The following is a 22,029-nucleotide window of genomic DNA, read 5'->3' as shown; positions in this document are numbered from 1 at the left end:
TTTTTTTTTTTTTTCGAGGATAGATATATCCTGAACAAGTGATTTTTTAAGCAAACATGAAAAATGCAAGAATGCATAAATGATGCAAATATGTATGAATGATGAATGTCATGAATGTAGCATGCATGCTGACGATACTGACAGACAAAGAAGTATATACTGGAGAAGGACCAACGTCGCAATACAACCAGATACTTGGCAAATGTTTTTCAACACGGTGTAGATAACACAGGTGATGAATGGTGTTGCATGTTTTAAACTTCTCTGGGGAAGATGAGCATCTTTTCTTATTGAGATGGAAGAACTTCTTCACTGGAGATGGAAAATCTTCGTTCACTGGGGATAAAAGACCTTCTTCACTGGGGATAGAAGAGCTTCTTCACTGGGGATAATTGCTTCAAGAATTCTTTTCTGGGACAAGAATACCTTCTCTCAACTGGGGATAGAAGAGCTTTTCCTATCAATCTTTGATTCATCCTATGGAGATAGACTGTTGATGTTCCTTCTGTTGTTCACAACTCAAAGGAAAGTTTCGCTTTTATTTTGAAAAAGAAAAGTGAAGTAAATTCATTTAAAACTTATTTTTTCTTTTTTTGTTTCAAAAGTGAATAACACAATTAAAGCGTCATTTTGCAAGCTGAAAGAAATTAAAGATTGCAAACAAATGGGCACAAGGCTCAAATTTATTTAATAGGATGGTAATCAGCTAAAGGCGTGATTCCATGGAGTATTTACAAAAGTTGGAAATGGTAATTATGCGGAAAAGGCTACATTGAAAGCAATAACCACTATTCCCCCTAACAACTTTGAGTTCCAACTGTGCTTGTCGCTTCAGATTGGCGATGATTTGATTGAAGATCCTTTGATGAAGTACAGACTCTTCAGGTGACGAAGTATAGACTAATGCAGTTACTTTGTCATAAATCCCTAATTTTTGCCTAGATTGCCCTTTCAGGTTTTCAATCTACCAGGATGAATTTTTTTCTGTTTATTGTCTCTAATTTTTGCCTGGACCGCCCTTTCGGGTTTTCAGTCCACCGAGACGCTCATTTTTGCCTAAGTCGCCCTTTGCGGGTTTTCGACTTACCGAGCTGTTCTTTTGTATTTTTTTAGACAAAGTATTTCTTGACTGCATCAGCATTCACAGGATGTGGGAGTTCATCACCATCCATGGTTGCAAGAATCATGGCGCCGCCAGAAAATGTTCTTTTGACAACATACGGGCCTTCGTAATTAGGAGACCATTTGCCCCTAGAATCTGGTTGAAAAGACAAGATCTTTTTAAGCACGAGGTCGCCTTCTTGAAATTCACGAGGTCGAACCTTTTTGTTGAAAGCTTGTTTCATCCTTGCTTGGTATAACTGTCCATGGCATAGAGCAGTCATACGTTTTTCTTCGATTAAGTTCAACTGATCGTATCTGCTTTGACACCATTCAGCCTCTGATAACTTAGTCTCCATGAGGACTCTCATTGATGGTATTTCAACTTCTACGGGGAGCACAGCTTCCATGCCGTATACTAGAGAAAAGGGAGTTGCCCCTGTTGAAGTACGCACTGAAGTACGGTACCCATGTAAAGCAAATGGCAGCATTTCATGCCAGTCTTTGTAAGTGACGACCATTTTCTGGACGATCTTCTTAATGTTCTTGTTAGCAGCTTCAACGGCGCCGTTCATTTTTGGTCTGTAAGGAGAAGAGTTATGATGCTCAATCTTGAATTCCTCACACAATTCTTTCATCATCTTGTTATTCAGGTTTGAACCATTGTCAGTAATGATCTTGCTGGGAATACCATATCGGCAAATGATGTTATTCTTGATAAACCTCACAACCACTTGTCTTGTAACATTGGCGTAAGATGCTGCTTCGACCCATTTGGTGAAGTAATCAATTGCTACCAAGATGAAACGATGACCGTTTGAAGCTTTCGGTTCGATCATTCCAATCATGTCGATACCCCACATGGAGAAAGGCCATGGAGATGAGAGAACGTTGAGTAGAGTCGGTGGCACATGGATCTTATCTGCATAGATCTGGCACTTGTGACATCTCTTCACGTGTTTGTAACAATCAGATTCCATTGTCAACCAATAGTATCCTGCTCTTAAGATCTTTTTGGACATTGCATGCCCATTTGAATGAGTTCCAAAGGACCCTTCATGCACTTCATGCATTAACATGTCTGCTTCGTGTCTGTCCACGCATCTGAGCAAAACCATGTCGAAGTTTCTTTTGTATAGCACATCTCCGTTCAGGAAGAAACTGCCAGAAAGTCTCCTTAGAGTTTTCTTATCTTTGTTTGATGCCCCAAGCGGGTACTCTTGAGTTTGAAGGAAGCGTTTGATGTCGTGGAACCACGGTTTATCATCGATGACTGCTTCAGTTGCAAACACATAGGCGGGCCTTTCAAGGCGCGTAATTCTGACTTTAGGCACATCATTCCAGTGATTGACTTTGAACATGGAAGATAGAGTAGCCAAGGCGTCTGCCATTCGATTCTGATCTCGAGGTATATGATGCAATTCAACCTTGTTGAAGAAAGTCAACAGACGTCTTGCATAATCTCTGTAAGGAATCAAGCCAGGGTGGTAAGTTTCCCACTTGTCTTTGATTTGGTTGATCACGAGAGCTGAATCTCCATATATGTCAAGGATCTTGATCCTTAAGTCAATGGCTTCTTCGAGACCCATGATACAAGCTTCATATTCTGCGATGTTGTTGGTGCAATCAAATAGCAATCTGGCGGAGAATGGGATATGAGTACCCTTGGGAGTGATGATGATTGCCCCAATTCCATTGCCAAAAGCGTTTACTGCTCCATCAAAAATTAGGCCCCATCTTGATCCAGGCTCAGGACCTTCTTCAGGTAACGGTTCGTCACAATCTTTCATCTTCAAGTACAAGACATCTTCGTCAGGAAAGTCAAACTTGAGAGATTGATATTCATTAATTGGTTGATGCGCCAAGTGATCGGCGAGAATGCTTCCTTTGACCGCTTTTTGAGCACGGTATTCAATGTCATATTCGGATAACAGCATTTGCCATCGGGCAATCCTTCCTGTTAAGGCAGGCTTTTCAAAGACATACTTGATCGGATCCATTTTGGAGATTAACCAAGTAGTATTGTTGATCATGTATTGGCGGAGACGTTTTGAAGCCCAAGCCAAAGCACAACACGTTTTTTCGAGCATGGAGTAACGAGACTCACAGTCTGTGAATTTCTTACTCAAGTAATAGATGGCATGCTCCTTCTTACCGGTTTCATCTTGTTGTCCAAGCATACAACCCATGGATTCTTCTAACACAGTAAGGTACATGATTAATGGTCTTCCTTCAACTGGAGGAATCAATATTGGTGGTTCTAACAGGTACTCTTTGATACTGTCGAACGCTTTCTGGCAATCTTCAGTCCATACAACCCCTTGATCTTTGCGGAGAAGCTTGAAAATTGGCCCACATGTAGCAGTCATTTGAGAGATAAATCTGGAGATATAGTTCAATCGTCCGAGAAATCCTCTTACTTGTTTTTCAGTTTTTGGTGCAGGCATCTCTTGAATAGCTCTGACTTTGTCGGGATCTACTTCAATACCTCTTTGGCTGACAATGAAACCCAAGAGTTTTCCAGATCTAACCCCAAAAGTACATTTGTTAGGATTCAAGCGAAGCTGATATTTCCTTAGTCGTTGAAACAACTTCAAAAGGTATTCAATATGTTCTTCTTCTGTGCTGGACTTGGCTATCATGTCGTCCACATAAACTTCAATTTCTTTATGCATCATGTCATGAAAGAGAGTAGTCATTGCCCTTTGGTAAGTTGCGCCTGCATTCTTTAATCCAAATGGCATCACTTTGTAGCAAAAGGTACCCCATGGGGTGATGAAAGATGTCTTCTCCATGTCTTCAGGAGCCATCTTGATCTGATTATAACCGGAGAACCCGTCCATGAAGAAAAAGACGTTGAACTTAGCGGTGTTATCAACCAACATGTCAATATGTGGTAATGGAAAGTCATCTTTTGGACTGGCCTTGTTCAAGTCACGGTAGTCAACACACATTCTGACTTTGCCATCTTTCTTTGGAACTGGCACTATGTTGGCTAACCATTGAGGATACTCTAGAGGTGACAAGAAAACCTGCGTCGAGTTGCTTTTGAACTTCCACTTTGATCTTATTAGCCATATCAGGGTGAGTCCTTCGCAATTTCTGCTTAACCGGCGGACATTCTGGCTTCAATGGCAAGTAATGCTGAACAATATTGGTATCCAACCCAGGCATGTCTTGGTAGGACCAGGCAAACACGTCAACATATTCTTTGAGGAGGTCTGTCAACTTACTCTTGACATCAGTATCAAGGAGCGATCCAATGGTCACTTCTTTTTTGTCTTCTTCAGAACCCAAGTTGATCTTTTCTAAAGGCTCTTTGTGAGGCAGAATGGCTCTTTCCTCGTGCTTAAGTAATCGAGAAATCTCGTCTGGGATCTCCTCTTCTTCCTCTTCTTCGGCTTCGAACACAGGAAACTCAAAGTTGGGAGAGGGGCATAGGGTTATTGCATTCAATGGGTTTATCAATAGTAAATCTGCACATGTGATTTATATCTATTTCAGAAAATTTATGAATGCAAGAGTGTATGCAGATTTTTTTTGAAAAGTTTTTCTTTATTTTGGTTTTTTAGGATTACCATTTCCAGAAAAAAGCAAAAAATAAAAACATATAATGTAGGGAATTCAAAATGACACTTTATTTATGATTCATTTTTGAAACAAAGCCCTAAACACAAACTCATTTGTCTTGGGCAGGACAAAGAGGGAAACTTTTTAAAACAAAGCCCTATACACAAAGTTATTTGGGCGGAACATTTAAAAGCAAAGCCCTATAAAACATCTCTCTGCTTTGGGCAAGGCAGGAGGTCAAAATAACAGCGAGGTGATTACTTTGAGCGGCGAACAACATTCGGAACGTCGACAGCTTTCCAGTAGCAACGAACTCCTCTGTGTATTATGTATTCAGGAAAATTCTCCCCAGAATTATCTTCAGTATTGACATCGTCTGCTGGTCGAGCAGGATTTGAAGGTCCTGGTTTGTCACCCTTGTTCTTTGTAGAGTCGAAACGGTCTTCTTCTACTTCTTGAAGAGCATAAGATGAGTCACAATCTTCAGAATTTTCAGGATGTATTTCCCAGTCTTCAGGATGAAGAGACTCATTGTCAGCGACACTTTCTAAGTCAACTGCGGGATCATCTTCCCCTTCATCTTCAAAAATGGCATTTATGTGATAATAACCATCTTCAGGATTATCAATCTTGGCAGATGCGTTGAATCCGAAATCTTCAGTAATTTCAGGTTGCTGAGAAAATTGACAGGGCTGATAAACCTCTTCTGGTTGACTATTATATTCAAAGGAATCTCCCCATCCGGTTGGTTGGATATCCTCAATCGCAATCTTGTAACTTTCAGGTGCAGTGTATTTCACCATATAATCAAATTTTCCACTTGGTTGTCCCAAGGTGTCCCAGATCTCTGTAGGAACAGGTTCAGTTTCATTGCCTTTGGATTCCTCTGAAGGAGGATGTGGTTCTTCCGGAGATATGTATCCCGAGTCATTGAGATAACATTTCCATTCTTCTTCAGTATCGGAGAGACCTTCTTCGATGCATTCTTCAATAAGGACATTAACCTCTTGAGGAATTGGGTTAAGGAATCCTCCACTAATGAATGTTTCTTTGATCGGACGAAGGGTTTCATCCTTCTTAGTGCAGCTTGAGAATGTTGGTGAACATCCGAGACCTGCTCTGGTTTCATTCTTGGTAGGGATCACAACTTGCCCCCAGCCAGTGGTAGTTCCATCTTTCACTACTTTTACCGCCTCTTTGTAAGAAGAGATTGATGCTTTCTTCTTGGAAGATTCTTCTTCTAAAGAGAGACCTTGGAACTGAGTTCCTTCCACATCATCAGCACCAATGAAGGAGAAATTGGATAAATGACTCACCATCAAGGCTTGTTCTCCACTTATTGTTACCAATTTTCCATTTGTTACAAACTTTAACTTTTGGTGGAGCGTAGAAGTTACTGCCCCTGCTTCGTGAATCCATGGTCGTCCTAACAGACAGCTATAAGCAGCTTGTATGTCCATGACCTGGAAGGTGATTTGGAATGTATGTGGACCAATTGTCATGGGAAGGTTGACTTTGCCAATAACCGATTTTCGCGATCCATCAAATGCTTTGACAACTACACCACTGAACTTCATAGGCATTCCTTGGTAAGACAAGCGAGCAAGAGTCGTCTTTGGCATCACATTCAAGGAAGATCCGGTGTCTACCAACACATTAGACAAAGAGTCTGACCGACAGTTCATAGAAATGTGCAAAGCAAGATTGTGATTTTTACCCTCCTCGGGGAGTTCTTCATCACAGAAGCTTAAATTGTTACAAGCTGTTATATTGGCTATTATCCCATCAAAGTGGTCAACAGTCACATCATGGTCTACAAAAGCTTGATCTAAGACTCTCATCAGGGCTTCCCTGTGGGCTTCTGAATTCAACAACAATGAAAGTATTGAGATTTTTGAAGGAGTCTGCATAAGCTGATCCACAATCTTATATTCACTTCTTTTGATAAGCTTCAAAATTTCATCAAAATCAGGATTGACATTGGTTCCACTGGATTGACCAACATCAGTGTTTGTATTACTGACAGGAGTTTCCACAGGATTCCCTACTGGTGTATTGACAGGATTTTGCCTGGTAACAGGAGCAACAGGCTGCTTCGGAGGTAGTGGAGTATACACACGTCCACTTCTTGTTACACGACTCACATCAGCAATGTTTACAACAGATGAGAGAGTAGGCAAAGGAACTTCTTGTCCATCTTTTATCATTGTAGCATTGTAGTTGTATGGAACTGCCTTGTCAGAGTCATAAGGAACAGGTCCAGGTAGACAAATGATCAAAGGAGCAATAGGAACCTTCGGCTTGTTGTAAGTAACTTCCATGCGCTCAGGCATGTTGAAATGAGGAACGATGACGTTAACTGTAGGCATTTCCGAGTTGATATCTGAGACTAAAAGCTCATGCGGATAACATCCTATCATGTTAACTTCATTTTCATTCCTATTTCTGTAGATCTCAATAGTACCATTATCTAGCAAAACTTGGAGATCTCTTCTCACAATCGAACACCCGTGAGGATCCACACAACATATTCTACAGGAACCGTATTGATGTTGGCGAAAATTCTGCCCCCGACAAAGAGTGGCGTGCATTTGTACCAAATCTGCTCTTGAGAAGTTGATATTATAGACTCGGTATTGGCCAGGACATCCATATACCATGTTTACAACATGCCCTCCATGATTGGGCAGCGGATTTGCTTGCACATTAGGATTCAAATTTCTGAAAGAGAGGAGATTAGATCTAACCAACCTCTGAACTTCATATTTCAAAGCTATGCAATGCTCAAGATCATGGCCAGGTGCCCCTTGATGATAAGGGCATGAAACCTCAGCTTTGTACCACCATGGGAGTCTCTCAGGTACTGGTGGTGGTGCTTTAGTTTGAACGAGACCTTTTTCAATCAAGGCAGGGTACAATTCTGTGTAAGTCATTGGAATCGGATCAAACTGTGGAGCTCTTTGCACACGATTCTGATTGTTGTTAAGTTGTTGAGCCTGTTGTCGAGGCTGTTGTTGTTGAAACTGCGAGGTAAATCCCGGATTTGGTGCTGTATTAACGACTGGCGCAATAGCAGAAACCTGTTGTAGACGATTGACATTTCCTCTTGGCCTCCCTTGGGATACCATGTCAACACTTTGTTCTTTCTTCTTTGGGAAACCACTTCCGAACTTTTTGGTTCCGCTTGAAGATCCACCTTCTTTAGTCAGACGTCCGGTTCGGACTCCTTCTTCTAGACGCATCCCCATGTTTACCATTTCGGTGAAATCACTTGGAGCACTAGCAATCATGCGTTCATAATAAAACGGACTGAGAGTATTCAAGAAGATCTTGGTCATTTCTTTCTCTTTTAACGGTGGATTAATCTGAGCAGCAGTTTCTCTCCATCGTTGGGCATACTCTTTGAAAGCTTCATGGTCTTTCTGAGCCATGGATCGAAGCTGATCTCTGTCTGGAGCCATATCTGAGTTATACTTGTATTGTCGGACAAAGGCCTCACCTAGGTCATTGAAAGTCCGAATATTGGTGCTATCCAAACCTGTGTACCACTTCAGTGCGGCACCAGTCAAACTGTCTTGAAAGTAATGGATGAGCAACTGATGATTATCTGCATAAGTAGACATCTTTCTGGCATACATCACAAGATGACTTTGCGGACAAGAACTACCTTTGTACTTCTCAAAGTCAGGGACTTTGAACTTAGCTGGTATTTGTACACTGGGAACCAAACATAGCTCCTGGGCATTCTTTCCAAACAAATCTTTGCCACGAATAGCTTTAACTTCCAGCTGAATCTTGTTGAATTGTTCTTGGAGATCTCCTACAAGGCTTCGCTGATTTGTGCTATCACCCTGATCATGATAAACCTCATTGTCTCTGTAAGGAACAATGTGAACCATAGGAGTCGGAACCGTCATAGTGGGTTGAGAAAGTGCCATAGTAACTTGAGAAAAAGTTATCCCCTGATTTGGAGTGAACTGTGAACTCTGAGCAGCAGGCGCTTCAGTTGTGGATGTTTGAACCCCAGAAACATTATGGCGGAAACCTGCACCAAAGCTGAAAGGCGTGCCCCAACCCTCTGGCATGGAGAAAGATGGAATGCCGAATGCAACCGTAGAAACTGGAGTAGTGACTTCAGATGTTACTGTTGCTTGACTGTTAGGTGGCGGCGGCTGATTCTGTGCGGCCATTAAGGAGTCAACCAGAGTAGTGAGACTTTCCAATTTTTCCTGAAGGGTGGTCACTGTACCACGGAGCTCAATATTCTCTTGTTCAGAGTGTTCCATTACTCTTCTTCTGCTTGAACGAGTATTGTATCTGTGATCTGATTGCGAGCGCGGTCGAGAAACTTTGAGACGCGACAGCTTGACGATCTATTGGAGAAAGATCCAAAAGATGAGACTCTATACAACAGACTCGATATGCAGAATGATGCATGCAAAAAGAAATTTATGATTTTTCCAAATATTTTAAAGATTATTCTCTTGCAAACATTTGAACACAAACAAATCTTTTATTCATTCATTTTTTTTTTATTTTATTACAATAATTGGAAATGTTACAACATTGGAGCGTAGCTCCTTACAAAAGCAAATAAAAAGCTAAACAATCCTAAGCATCTTCATCAGACGAAGAACCAAATGCATTGTGCAGTTTGAGCTTCATGATTTCTTTCCCATAGTAAGCTTTCAATTCGGCCTTTTCGGTCTTTAGCTTGTCATCAATATTCTTCCAATCGTCAGGAGTTGGAGCGTTGCTTGTTGAACCTTCAGGTTTTTTCTTGCTTCCTTTGATGTACCTCTTGATTGCAGCGTCTTTCTGACGAATCTTCTCATCTTTACTCATGAGCCATCCATCTTGACAGTAGAGAGTTTCTTCGTGATCTTTCACTTGTTTCTTCAACCTTCTGTTTTCCATATCGGTCCTACGAAACTTGTGCTCCCAAGCATTTTTCTCTAACCTCATCTTGGCTAAAGTGTCTTGGTATTCCTTCATAGTGGGAATGGGAATATTGGGTAGTTGAGGTACCACAAGAGACATGGGTTTTTCATAATCATAAGGCATTTGAAACTCCTTTGCTCTTTTCTTTACCCAGCAGGTGTAGGCGTCCGTAGCAATGCAATTCTTTTCCTCACCTTTTTCTTTCCATCGGACGTCGTACCAAGCTCTCATCATTCTTGTCTTCAACCTTTGAGGATCTTCCTTTTCTTGATAGAAGTAGCTTTCTACTGCGAGACCAACAGGTTTAACTGAATTTGCATACCCGAGTTGTCGTCGGGCTAAGATCGGATTGTAGTTAATTCCTCCTTGTGTACCAATGAGAGGTACGTTGGCGAATTCTCCGCAACTATCAATGGTTTCTGTACCACAGCGAGCCAAGGTATACCAACGGATATCATTATTAGTAAGAGACATAAGTCTTCGATGCCAACGCAAACCTTCTCGGTTTTTCTGTGAAAATAGGAGACTCAGGTAAGTGTGAAACAATCCATTTGAACAATAGAGGTGCACAACATACAATGATTCCACCGCCTTGGCGATTCCTATGATGGACAGAGAAATACATGTCACCAAGTAAAGTCGGAACAGGATTTCCAATCAGAAAAATCTTTATGGCATTGATATCAACAAAGTTGTCGACATTGGGAAACAGAACCAACCCATAGATGAGCAAGGCTAGTACAGCTTCAAAAGCTATCATGCTACCAGTTTCGATGAAATCAAAGGCCTTCTTTACCAGGAAGTGTGAAGTTAAACCCGGGAGGTTTCCTTTGGTAGTCCAATTACTCTCTACTTCAGATTTCTTCAAGTGGATACTTGTTGCAATGACATGTGACTTAGGAATGGCTTCCAAACCATTGAAGGGTATTTTGTCAGACACAGGGATACCCAAAAGATTGGCATATTCTTCCAAGGTCGGTACCAACTGGTAGTCTGGAAAGGTAAAACAACGGTAGACGGGATCATAGAACTGAACCAAAGTTTTGAGAAGTCCTTCATCAACATGAGTGTTCAGGATAGGCAAAAGCTTTCCATAACTTTTCCTAAAATTAGAAGGATTTTGTACAGAAGATGCTAACTCTATCAGTTTTCCCACATCAGGCGCTTTGAAACCGTATTTCTTGGTATGCCTTTTTACTTCTTCCATGACTAAATCCTAAAATGTTTGCAAAGAAAATTTCTCTAAATCTTTGGAAAAATCATGTTTTTATGGAAAAAAATGGGTTTTTTTTTTTGAATGTATGAATGCGTGGATGCATGAATGCCACATATTCAAACATGGTAAAACAGATATGGTAATGGTAACGCAAACATGGTACACAAACATGGTAATTCAAACATAGTACACACAGGTTCAAAGGTCCAGCGTCACGAGCATGAGGTCAGAGAACCAAATAGGGATAGATCTAGTTAATCACCTGTACAACATGTTCTACTGATACGTCAGAGTCTACATTTTTCTTTCGGATATTACCGGCTTTCACAACTAAACTGATGAGCCAGAAATATTCTCAAGAAAAACTCGTCTGAGTGTGGTTCTCCGCATGACAACTATCCAAGTCTTCACCTGGATCGTTTCTGCACCACGTCCTAATAAGGCCAGGATGGGTTGGGGTTCTACGGTCTCTCAGCTTCTACAGTTCAATGCGGCAATAATGTCTTCGCTACGAAAGCATGCTAAACATATATTACCAACAAGGAACCTCCACTGAGCGGAAGGATTCTCAAGTGCGCCTGCACATGACTATACCCTCCACCTAATTTCTTATGTGTACTTAATCCGGGTTAGGATTTGTCCATAATGTATCACTTGTAACAGAACCACACAAGTAACAGAACCAAAGAATCACACATATAACAAAAATTAAAATAAAAACAATAATTAGAAATAACCCTTCCTTTGGAAACAATAAAAAGATGGTCCCCAGTGAAGTCGCCATTTTTCTGTCGCGGGCGAAAAACCGTTTTGTTCCTCTTTTTGTGGGATGAGACACCTGATGCCTTCTTTGGGCTCGAGTGCTCACAAAAAATGATTTTTCTTTTGTACCGACCAAACTTTTTATTATTTCCAAAGGAGGAAAAGGAAAAAAGCTGCAATAACCTAAAAGTGGGGGGAGATCTTGGGTAAGAGGGTTGGTTATACGAAGGGAAGGTATTAGCACCCAACGTATCTATAGTACTCTATAGGTTTCTTTGTTTTGTTTATACAAAGATGTTTTTGTTTGTTTAACCAGCCTTGTGGCAAAAACTTTCAATGAAGTCAGCCTTGTGACAAAAAGTTTTGATTAATCAGCCAGCCTCGTGGCAAAAGTTTCAATGAAGTCAGCCTTGTGACAAAAACTTTGATTAATCATCCAGTACGGTGGTAAAACAGTTTGATTGATTAGCCAGCCTTGTGGCAAAAAGGTTTAATTGATTAGCCAGCCTTGTGGCAAAAAAGTTTGATTGATTGATTGATTGTTTGTGATGATATAAAAGAGATACTCCTAGCATAGAGATGAAAAATGTCTAATCTCCTAGGGTATTTGGTTTGGATATTGGGGATGCTTATAAGAAGCCCGTGGGTCCTTGTACGAAGCCCAAGAGGAGGCTATCCGAGGGTCCTTGCATTGTAAGCCCAAGAGGAGGCTATGGGAGGGACAATCCAGGGTCCTTGCATTGTAAGCCCAAGAGGAGGCTATGGGAGGGTCACTCATTTGTACAAAGCCCAAGGGGAGGCATGGTATAGTTGGTCTGAGCTCTTAGAGCGATTTCACCGGGAAACCATACTCTATGTCCTAACCTAAACTAGGGAGATTCTTTGCACGAAGCCCAATAGGAGGCTATGGGGAACCTAGTGTTATGCTAAGTTGAATAAGCATATAACACAATCACAAGTATGAACAAGTACAAACAAACATGAACAAGTACATGAACAGTTATATATGACAGAGTGTGTGTATATAATGGAGTTTATGAAGGAAATATACCTGTAAGCATGCTCCATTTGTATACATAGGGGCTCGGGACTCATACTCGAGGAGAGGTCCACTTGAATTTATTCAAAGCTATGTAAACAGGTATTTACAAAGGGGCTTGGGACTTATACCTACATGGAGGCCCATGGTATTTTTGGGAAGATTTAAAGAAACCTTCATTTTGGTTTGTTATTCAAAGTTAAAAATCAAACTGATCGAGATATGTACAAAACGGTGTGTACAATGAAATACCTAATTTCATGTACATGAATGGGTATGTACAAAAGGGCTTGGGACTTATACCTACGTGGAGGCCCGTGGTATATTGAAAAGTTTTGAAGTTTCTTTGAAGTTTTGTTGTTTTGAAGATGATTTGAAAATTGTTTGAAAAGATTTTACTTTGAAGAAGTTTTATTGTTTTTAAAAAAAACTGTACAAAAGGGAAAGAAATGGGACTTACACTCTCTAATATTCGAGAGGCCCCTGTTTTATTTTCATAAAACAGGGTGGATGGTTTGAAAAAGATGTGTGATTTGTTGTTAAAAAAACTGTTTTGAAGTTTCGGAAAAAGTTTTCTGTTTAAAAAAAAACTGTACAAAGAAAAAGAAAAGGGACTTATACTCTCTAATATTCGAGAGGCCCCTCATCGTTTTGAAAATCAATTGATCAATTAAAAAGATTTAATCAATAGTTTTCTTTGAAAATCAAAAGAAAATGGTTTATCGTTTTTGAAAAGAATCGCGATCGCTTATTTAAAATGATTTGAATTTTGAAAGAAGTTAATTTAATCAAGATAAACAAAAGATTGTCTTAAATTGACACTTAGATGATTAGGGTTTGCTCAAAAAATATTTACAAGTGATTAAATTTGAGAAATCAAGTGAAAAACAATATTTAAAAGTATTAAAAAAAATACTTAAAACATGTTATTTTAAACTTAATTAAAAATGTATTAAACAAATATATTTTTGTGATTTTTTTTGATATTCATAAAATACATATATAAAATAATAAGTGTGTAAAAAATGAAGAAAAAATGAGTTAATTTGATTGGCTAAATTAATGGTTGAAGTTGTGAAGAAAATGAAGAGAAATAGTGATAAAAAAGAAGGGTTTGGTCCCATAGGGACTTGAACTCGTGACCCTGAGGTCACTACTCAAAACAAAAGCCAACTGAGCCACGCTTGTGGCTTGTAATATACACGCGTTGAAATAATTATATTTTAAATCAATTTCCAGAAATCCTTTGAACCAAAAACGCGCCAAGAACAACCCTCCAACTGAAATTTGAAAATCTCTAAAACTGTGTTGTTTTGATCAAGCAAAGGGTCTATCTCACTCGGTTTTTCACAAGGAACATGATGGTGATCTCAGAATTCATTTATTTTTGCTCTAAAGGGGTCAATTTTCGCATGAACATGAAGAACCCTAGAACTGAAATTCAATGTGAAATCGTGTATGTGCAAGTTATGATGCAATTGATTGAGGGTTAATGATCCTCATAGGTGCAGAAACAAGATGGTATGCTCATATTTCATTTATGATGCGTGCAAGTATGAGTTTGAAGTTCAAGTGCACTTACCTCAAAAACGGCCAAACTGAGAATTGGATTTTGATCTGGAGATGTTACAGATGCTTTGTATCAATCTGAATAGCTTCAATGATGATTATGGAAGGTGTCTGGATGCTTGGAACCATATGAATTCATCTGTGCTAAGCTGTGGTACCCGATCTGCATAACCTTGGAGTGTGAATCGAATCTGAAGATTATGAGGTTACAGATCATATGTGAGTGTTTGGATAGTTCATATGTGATATATGTGAGGTGTTAGAAGTGTTATTTTGGACAGAAATGATCTTGAATGGATTTTGGCATGATAAGGCTTAGATTATGCATATTTGAGAAGTGAGGTAGTGATTTTGAGTTTGAGATGTTTTTGGAGTGTGTGAGTGGATCAAACACATCCCATATGATGTTTGTGGTTTGTGGGAAGCATCACTTTGGTCAGAAATTCAAAGGTTTAGAGGTTGAGCATTTTACCTCTTTGAAACTTAAGAAACTTGCATTCTAAGAAAGAAAGAGAAAGCCTATAATTTGTGTGACTTTGGTGTGATTTTGAATGGAGTTTGGACCTCTATTTATAGGCCAAAGAGTCTGAACTCAGAGCTTTGCAACTTTATCAAAGTTTGATGATTTGGCTTAAGAGATAAAAAGGAATCTTTTACATTTAATGCAAAATGGTTAAAGTGACCAAACCATGGTTAAAACTCAAGCTTCTTATCCTCTTCCATTCTGATCTCAAATCAGAGAAAATATCTTCAATTATTGCCTCTTTGCATCATTGCTTGGATTATAGGTCATGTAGTCTTGAAACTTAGTGAAAAATGGTGAAAATTCAAGTGAAAATGATCACTAAATGCATAATTCAAAACCATAGCTACACTCCATATTTTTTCATGCTCTTTGACATTTTGGAAAGCTCATGTTACATACTTAAAAAGCCTAGTTGAAAGCTTCCTCAAGTCTCTTAAGGAAATGGGTGAAAAAGTTCCATGAACTTTGAAGAAAGTGAAGTTTTAAGTGAAATTTTCAAAAAGTACCAACTTTGAAGCACCATATCTCTTAAATGGTTGATCTTATGGAAAAAATTTATTTGTGTCAAAGTTGTTTATTGGATCAAAATCTACAACTTTCATGTTGGAAGTTTTTTTCAGTTTGTAAGTGAAATTTTGAGAAATTCCCTTTCAAAGTTTGGAAAAAACCATTGAAAAACACTTAGAATTTTTCTAAGTATGAAAAGTCAAACTTTTGACTTTTTGATTCTTGATTGATTTTCTTGATTTTTCTTGATCAAATGACTTCATATATCATATATTGATGATTCAAAACTTCAAAAGTCATGGTTGACCAAAATTCCCCAAAAGTCAATGGTGATCTTGTACAGTTGACTTTTTCAGTCGAATCGCGTTTCTGGAGATTTCAAATGAAACAGGCTATCCTTATCAAATGAATGGTATGAATGGATCACATTGAAGCATTAGAGGATATTGAGCCATGGTTTGAGTTGTGACACCATGTCCTGATTAAAAAGTCAGTGGTTCAGTGAATTAGGTCAAAAACCCTAATTGTCGACCTGATGAAATTGATGACTGTGGATCTTGAATTGAGATGTAATTTCCATTGTATATTGTCATAGGGATTATTTGAGGATGATTGAAACCTTTGATTGACTTCCTGGAGATTTTTAGGGTTTCCCAAATGTGATCCCTGATTTTGGTCCCTGATAGTTCAAAACCCTGATCTGAGGATTTGTCTGATCAATCTTTGTGCAGAAGATGTTATGAGCCAATGGATTAAGTCAAAATGGTGCACTTGAGGTCTTGATATCATGTCCCAAGTCATTAGATCAAATCCTGAGCAAAAGTCAGGAGTATGCTAACTTCAGTCAAAACCCTAATTCAGTCGATTCAGGGCCTTTGAGCTTGTTGAGATGGATTTTTTAGGACCAAATGTTAATTGTTGATGAAGATGATTCATTTGAGATGAAGGGAGAACAAAACCCTAATTGATTGTTACTTGTACTGATGAGTGTTTTCTTGATTAAACCCTGCTGAGTCACAAGTAGCAAACACAAGCTAATGCAATTTGTTAGAGATGCAAATGATGCATATGCAATGATATGAGGTGGTATCTTAGGTCAAAAATTGGGGTATGACACATAGGTTCGGCGTAGCGGCTCTAGGGAGCCTACCTTTTTATGGGGGGGTTCTAGAAGGTCTCATGGGGTCGTTCGTAGCCTCCGAGACTTTTAGTCTCTTCGGATTTTAGAACAACTCATTTTATCCAATGAGGTTCGAATTTTTGGGGTAGGTTCTCGGAGAGATCAGCTGACTACCAAGTCCTGCCCTCAACAAGGTCAAGCCTCGTATTGGACATTTCCGGATACTCAACCCACTCCGAGTGGAGTTATCAATGAGACTTGTAGGCGATTCAAGTCCCCCCTGATCTCAAGGATAACTCCCACACTTAGGTTTTAACACAACATAATATACCCAACAATGCATATAAAAATATAACAACCAGGCAAATAAATATAAATATATTAACATAAACAATTAAATATAAATATATTAACACAAATAATTAAATATTTTTAGACAAAAATAAACAAATAAACAGATTTTTTTTTAAAAAAATAATTACAAACCCTAAAAAATGGCAAATTAGCCAAACCTTAAAAAGTGGCAAACTAGCCAAACCCTAACAATTTGCCAAACCTAAACCCTACCAAAACCTAAAACCTATAGGAGCATAGTATTCACCATTATAGTGTGTCCCCAGCAGAGTTGCCAGCTGTAGCAACCTACCCTAAATATTAAAGATTAGAGTCGCCACCTATTCTACCAAGGCGAATAGGAAATCTCGCGCAGTTAAGAGATCAGGGTAAGATACTATATTCAGGTCGAGAGAAGGTGTTAGGCACCCTCAACCCTTTCCTAAGGCTTGCATTATAAAGTCAAGGTTTATGGCCAAAAAATAAAGAAAGATGACAGACAGTTAATAGAGTGAAAGGCTAATTATTTGAACATGATTAGAGGTTGGAAGAGGGGGACTCGCCTTGTTGCCAAGTGCCTACGTATCTCCTTATGGAGAATCAGAGTCAACGTAGTTCGGGGGACGGGTTGTACGCCCTTTGAGTTTGAAATTTGATTTGATATGGTTTTGGAGGCCTTTGAGTAGCCTATCGTAGTTTTGAATGAGGATGAAAATCCGTAGTTTGATATTGAGATTCGATCGCCATAGTTAACAGATTTGAAATTGTATCGTTACCAATTTTAATCAATTGATCTGATTATTACTAATAACGAATTAGGATATTTTTTATAATTTTTAATAATTAGTTTGTATCGTTACCCCTCGTAATCGATTGATTCGATTAAAAAGAATAACGAATTAAAGTTAGAAAAAGAAAAGTTAATCATCACAACTAATAAAAATAGTTGCAACCATTTAACCGAATATGATTTAATTGCATTTTAATTAAATAGCATTTTAATTAAAATTATTGTTGACCATAGCGATTAATCGATTTAATCGACACGAACAACAAATTAGAGTTTTTAATATAAATATCATATACTAATTTATTTATAAAAAAAACAATTATTAGTATATAAATAATATATTAAAAAGTATTTTAATTTAAACAAATAATTAATTAAAATTATTTAGTTTATTAGGGTTAGGATTTAGTGTGGTTAGTTTGAGGGTACATGGCATAGGCCACCAGATCCTGGGACGTTGGATCTAAGTTGTTAGTGTTTCTAAGGCTCAGATCTGAGGGACCAGAGCAGCCTCACGCTGGGTGCATGCACTGGATTGAGAAACAAGGTTTTCACAAAAAATATTGTTGGAGGGGAGGCTCGAACCCACGACCTCTCCCTCACATATGCGCTTTTCAACCATCCCAACTAAACATTCAAGTCGTCTAACAAACGCATCCAACGCAATACATAAAATAATTGAAATAGGGAATAGAAACGCGCGCGAATATTTAAACGGACCAGTAGCATAGGGACACATCATCATCGTCCCCAAAAAGCCTGTAAATTTTGCTACGATTTTGCTACAACTGCGTTTGTAGCGAATTCACCTAGATATTAGCGAATAACACATGCACATGAATAAATGTTTCGCGACCCCTCAAAACTCTTCGTCTGAAACTCACGAACCTGAATATGCCCTTGGATCCCTCTAATTTCACCCCTATCAAAAAACCCTAATTCAAAGTTCAAGAACCCTAATTCGGACATCCATGGTGATTCTTGTTTAAACCACGAAAACTCAAATAGAACCATCCAGAAACGTTCATAACACTAAGACAAACCAGAATACACGATTAAAACCCTATGAGAACGCATGTATTACCCTACTCGATCCAAGTTTTAGAGCAACGTACCTTGGCCAATTGGAGGTTATTCTGGGGGTTTTGTTGTAGAGCAGCAATCCAGACACGTTCCAAATCACCTGAAGAAGCTTTTGAAACCTTTAATTCTTGTTGAAAGCCTAAAATTCTCCAAAACCGAATTCAAGTTCTTTGGTGGTTTTTTTAGTTCTTGCAAGTGTGCTTCTCTTCAGAAATTCGTCCCCTAATCCTATGCCTTATGTTCAATACTTATAGGGGGATGAGTTAGGTCAGAAATAAAGGCCCAAAGATCATTGAATCAAATCTTGCAAGTTTGAGGAAATATGATTTTATTCTTGATTCAAAAATTTCTATTCTTGGCTAACATTGTATCAATCTCCTCCCATACACTTATGCACGAAAATTAGATGATATTTGATCATAAATATTGATTGAAAACAATCAAAATACATCTTTTACCAAAATATTTGATTTTCTATCTTAATTAAATCATTAAAAAATGAAATAAAAAATCATATTAGATCAAATAAAAATGTTTAATTTCGTGGCATATGATTTTGGGCATTCTAATGACTTGTGGACCAAGATTGCATCATAATACCATAGGCCCATTTGCAAAATTTTCCAATTTGAACCTTCTTATTTCACATTTTGCCTCCAAATATTACCCAACTTTAACCAAGCATATCTCACTCAATTTTTAAGCTATGAATGAGTTCTAAGACTTTTTGGAAACCTCAAGGTGTCCTCTATAAGCCACTTTGGAACATATTTTTCATTTGGAGCTTTTATCTTGATCATATCTTCTTTGACAAAAACTGCTTTTGAAGGATGACGGAAAATGACCTGTAATCTTTTGCACCATACCTCTCAAATGATGCATTTCTGGCCTTGGCTTGTGAGAGAAAAAGTTGTAGAGGATCCAATTTCCTTCAAAATGGGCTTTGAGTGGGGAATTTTTGATGTTCCATGTGAAAGTTATGCCCAGTCAAAGTTGGGTTGACTTTCTCCTAAAGAAACCCTAATTTGAACCTTTTTGCACTTGTTCATTTCTGAGTTTCTATTAATGGAATCATGATCAATTTTTGATCAAATGATGGATATACTTTAATTCACTTGATGTTGACCCAAAATTGAGAGCTTTAGATTGTGCTTTGACTATGGTTGACTTTTAGGTCAAACCAGTTGACTGTGGATCATCTGGACCATTGAGTGAGCAAACTTTTGGAATTGAATCTTGAACTTTGAATCAGTGTGAATGGAATATGGAAGGAAAATTTTGGGGTATGACAGTGTGGTTCAACATATACTGTCTTAGTTGGCGAGCAGCCCACACCAAAGCACAGCAAGTTTTCTCAAGCAGCGAGTATCTTGTTTCGCACTCGGTAAACTTTTTGCTAAGGTAGTATATTGCATACTCTTTTCGACCAGACTCGTCATGCTGACCCAACACACATCCCATTGAATTTTCAAGTACCGTGAGGTACATAATCAAAGGTCTTCCCTCAACTGGAGGGAGCAAAATGGGAGGTTCAAGCAGATATTCTTTGATGTTGTCAAAAGCTTTCTGACAATCTTCATTCCACACACATCCCTGATTTTTCTTTAACAACTTGAAGATTGGCTAACAGGTAGCAGTCATATTGGAAATGAACCTGGAGATATAATTCAAACGTCCGAGGAAACCTCTCACTTGTTTCTCAGTCTTTGGTGCTGGCATTTCCTAAATTGCCTTGACTTTATCAGGATCTACTTCAACTCCTCTCTGACTGACAACGAAACCCAATAATTTTCCAGAACGGACACCAAAAGTACATTTGTTTGGATTTAGGCGGAGACGATACTTTCTCAAACGCTGAAACAACTTTAAAAGATCCTCCATGTGCCCTTCCTCTGACTGGGACTTGGCAATCATGTCATCCACATAAAGCTCAATTTCTTTGTGCATCATATCATGGAAAAGAGTAGTCATGGCCCTCTGATATGTCGCGCCAACATTCTTCAACCCAAAAGGCATCACTTTGTAACAGAATGTCCCCCATGGCGTAATAAAGGTTGTCTTTTCCATGTCTTCAGGTGCCATCTTAATCTGGTTGTATCCTGAAAAACCATCCATAAAGGAGAAAACCTCAAACTTTGCCGTGCTATCTACCAACATATCAATGTGAGGTAGAGGAAAATCATCTTTCGGACTGGCTTTATTCAAATCTCTATAATCAACACACATACGAACTTTTCCGTCTTTCTTCGGAACAGGCACTATATTGGCAATCCATGGAGGATATACAGAAGTGACAAGGAAACCTGCGCCTATATGCTTCAAGACCTCATTCTTAATCTTTTCCGCCATGTCAGGATGACTTCTTCTTAGCTTTTGCTTGACAGGAGGACATTCTGGTTTCAAGGGCAAACGATGCTCCACAATATCTGTGTCCAACCCAGGCATGTCTTGGTAGGACCACGCAAAAATGTCAACATACTCTTTAAGAAGCTCTACCATCCTCTTCTTAACATCTTGACCAAGCAGTGCCCCAATCTTGACTTCCTTCTTATCTTCTTCAGATCCCAAGTTGATGACTTCTAACGGCTCTTTGTATGGCTGAATGGTGTCTTCCTCGTGCTCAAGCACTCGGGAAATCTCATTAGGAATACATTCATCACTCTCTTCTTCCGCCTCATACACAGGACACTCGAAGTTAGGAGAGGGTGCAGGGTCATTACTTTCAACGGTTTTATTGATTAATCTGCACAAGTGATTATTATTTCAGGAAAAAGGAAAGATATATGCAAACATGTAATCGTGCAAATTATGGCAAATGAAAACATTTTTTAAGGTTTTTTGTGTTACCACTTTCCAGAAAAAGCAAAAAGATAAAAAGCATGTATATGCAGAAACAAAAGGACTTTTATTGATGATTTTAATGTTTAAAACAAACAGAAAAAAGCCCCAACAACTTCACTTTCATCTTGGGCAGAATGAAAGGATTTTGAAAAACATAAAAGCAAATTACTTTGAAGCATGAGTACACTCAGGAATGTCAATGGTGATCCAATTCTTAATCATCTTTCCATGGGTCACAAAGTTTGGCACTTCTGGCTCTGATTCATCTTCAACAATAGCGTCCACCTCTGGAAGAGTCGGATGTAGAAACCCAGCACTGTGGAATATTTCCTGATAAGGACGAAAAGAAGATTCCGGCTTCATCACAGACTTGTCTGAGGCAGAAAATCCCAGACCAGCTCTATTCTTGTTCTCTTGCAGACTCACCACTTGTCCCCAGACTCCTGAATGTCCATTCTGAACCACCAGTTGAGCATCTTTGAAGGAGGCAATGGAAGCTTCATCCTTTTTGAATTCATCATTAACAGACAGGGCTTGGAGTGCAGTTCCAATGACCACTTCATCAGCTTCTATGGTACGGAACGAAGAGAGATGACTAATCAGCAAAGCTTGTTCTCCATTCACAACAACC

At 38.8% G+C, this 22,029-nt stretch overlaps 1 protein-coding gene across 1 annotated transcript; it reads right to left on the bottom strand.

Annotated features, from left to right (window-relative positions):
* Positions 1-1,121: 1,121 nt before the first annotated feature.
* LOC131599392 (uncharacterized) lies at positions 1,122-21,251 on the bottom strand (the record flags this gene model as incomplete). Its single annotated transcript, XM_058871765.1, has 2 exons — positions 1,122-4,133; positions 20,844-21,251. Coding segments are annotated over 2 exons (3,420 nt in total), but the record flags the coding sequence as incomplete, so codon positions are not given.
* Positions 21,252-22,029: the final 778 nt, after the last annotated feature.

The sequence above is a fragment of the Vicia villosa genome, linkage group LG4 (genome assembly GCF_029867415.1).
Source record: "Vicia villosa cultivar HV-30 ecotype Madison, WI linkage group LG4, Vvil1.0, whole genome shotgun sequence".
Lineage (NCBI taxonomy): Eukaryota > Viridiplantae > Streptophyta > Magnoliopsida > Fabales > Fabaceae > Vicia > Vicia villosa.
The sequence above is the reverse complement of the archived record's forward strand: the minus strand, read 5'-3'. Positions and strand labels throughout refer to the sequence as shown.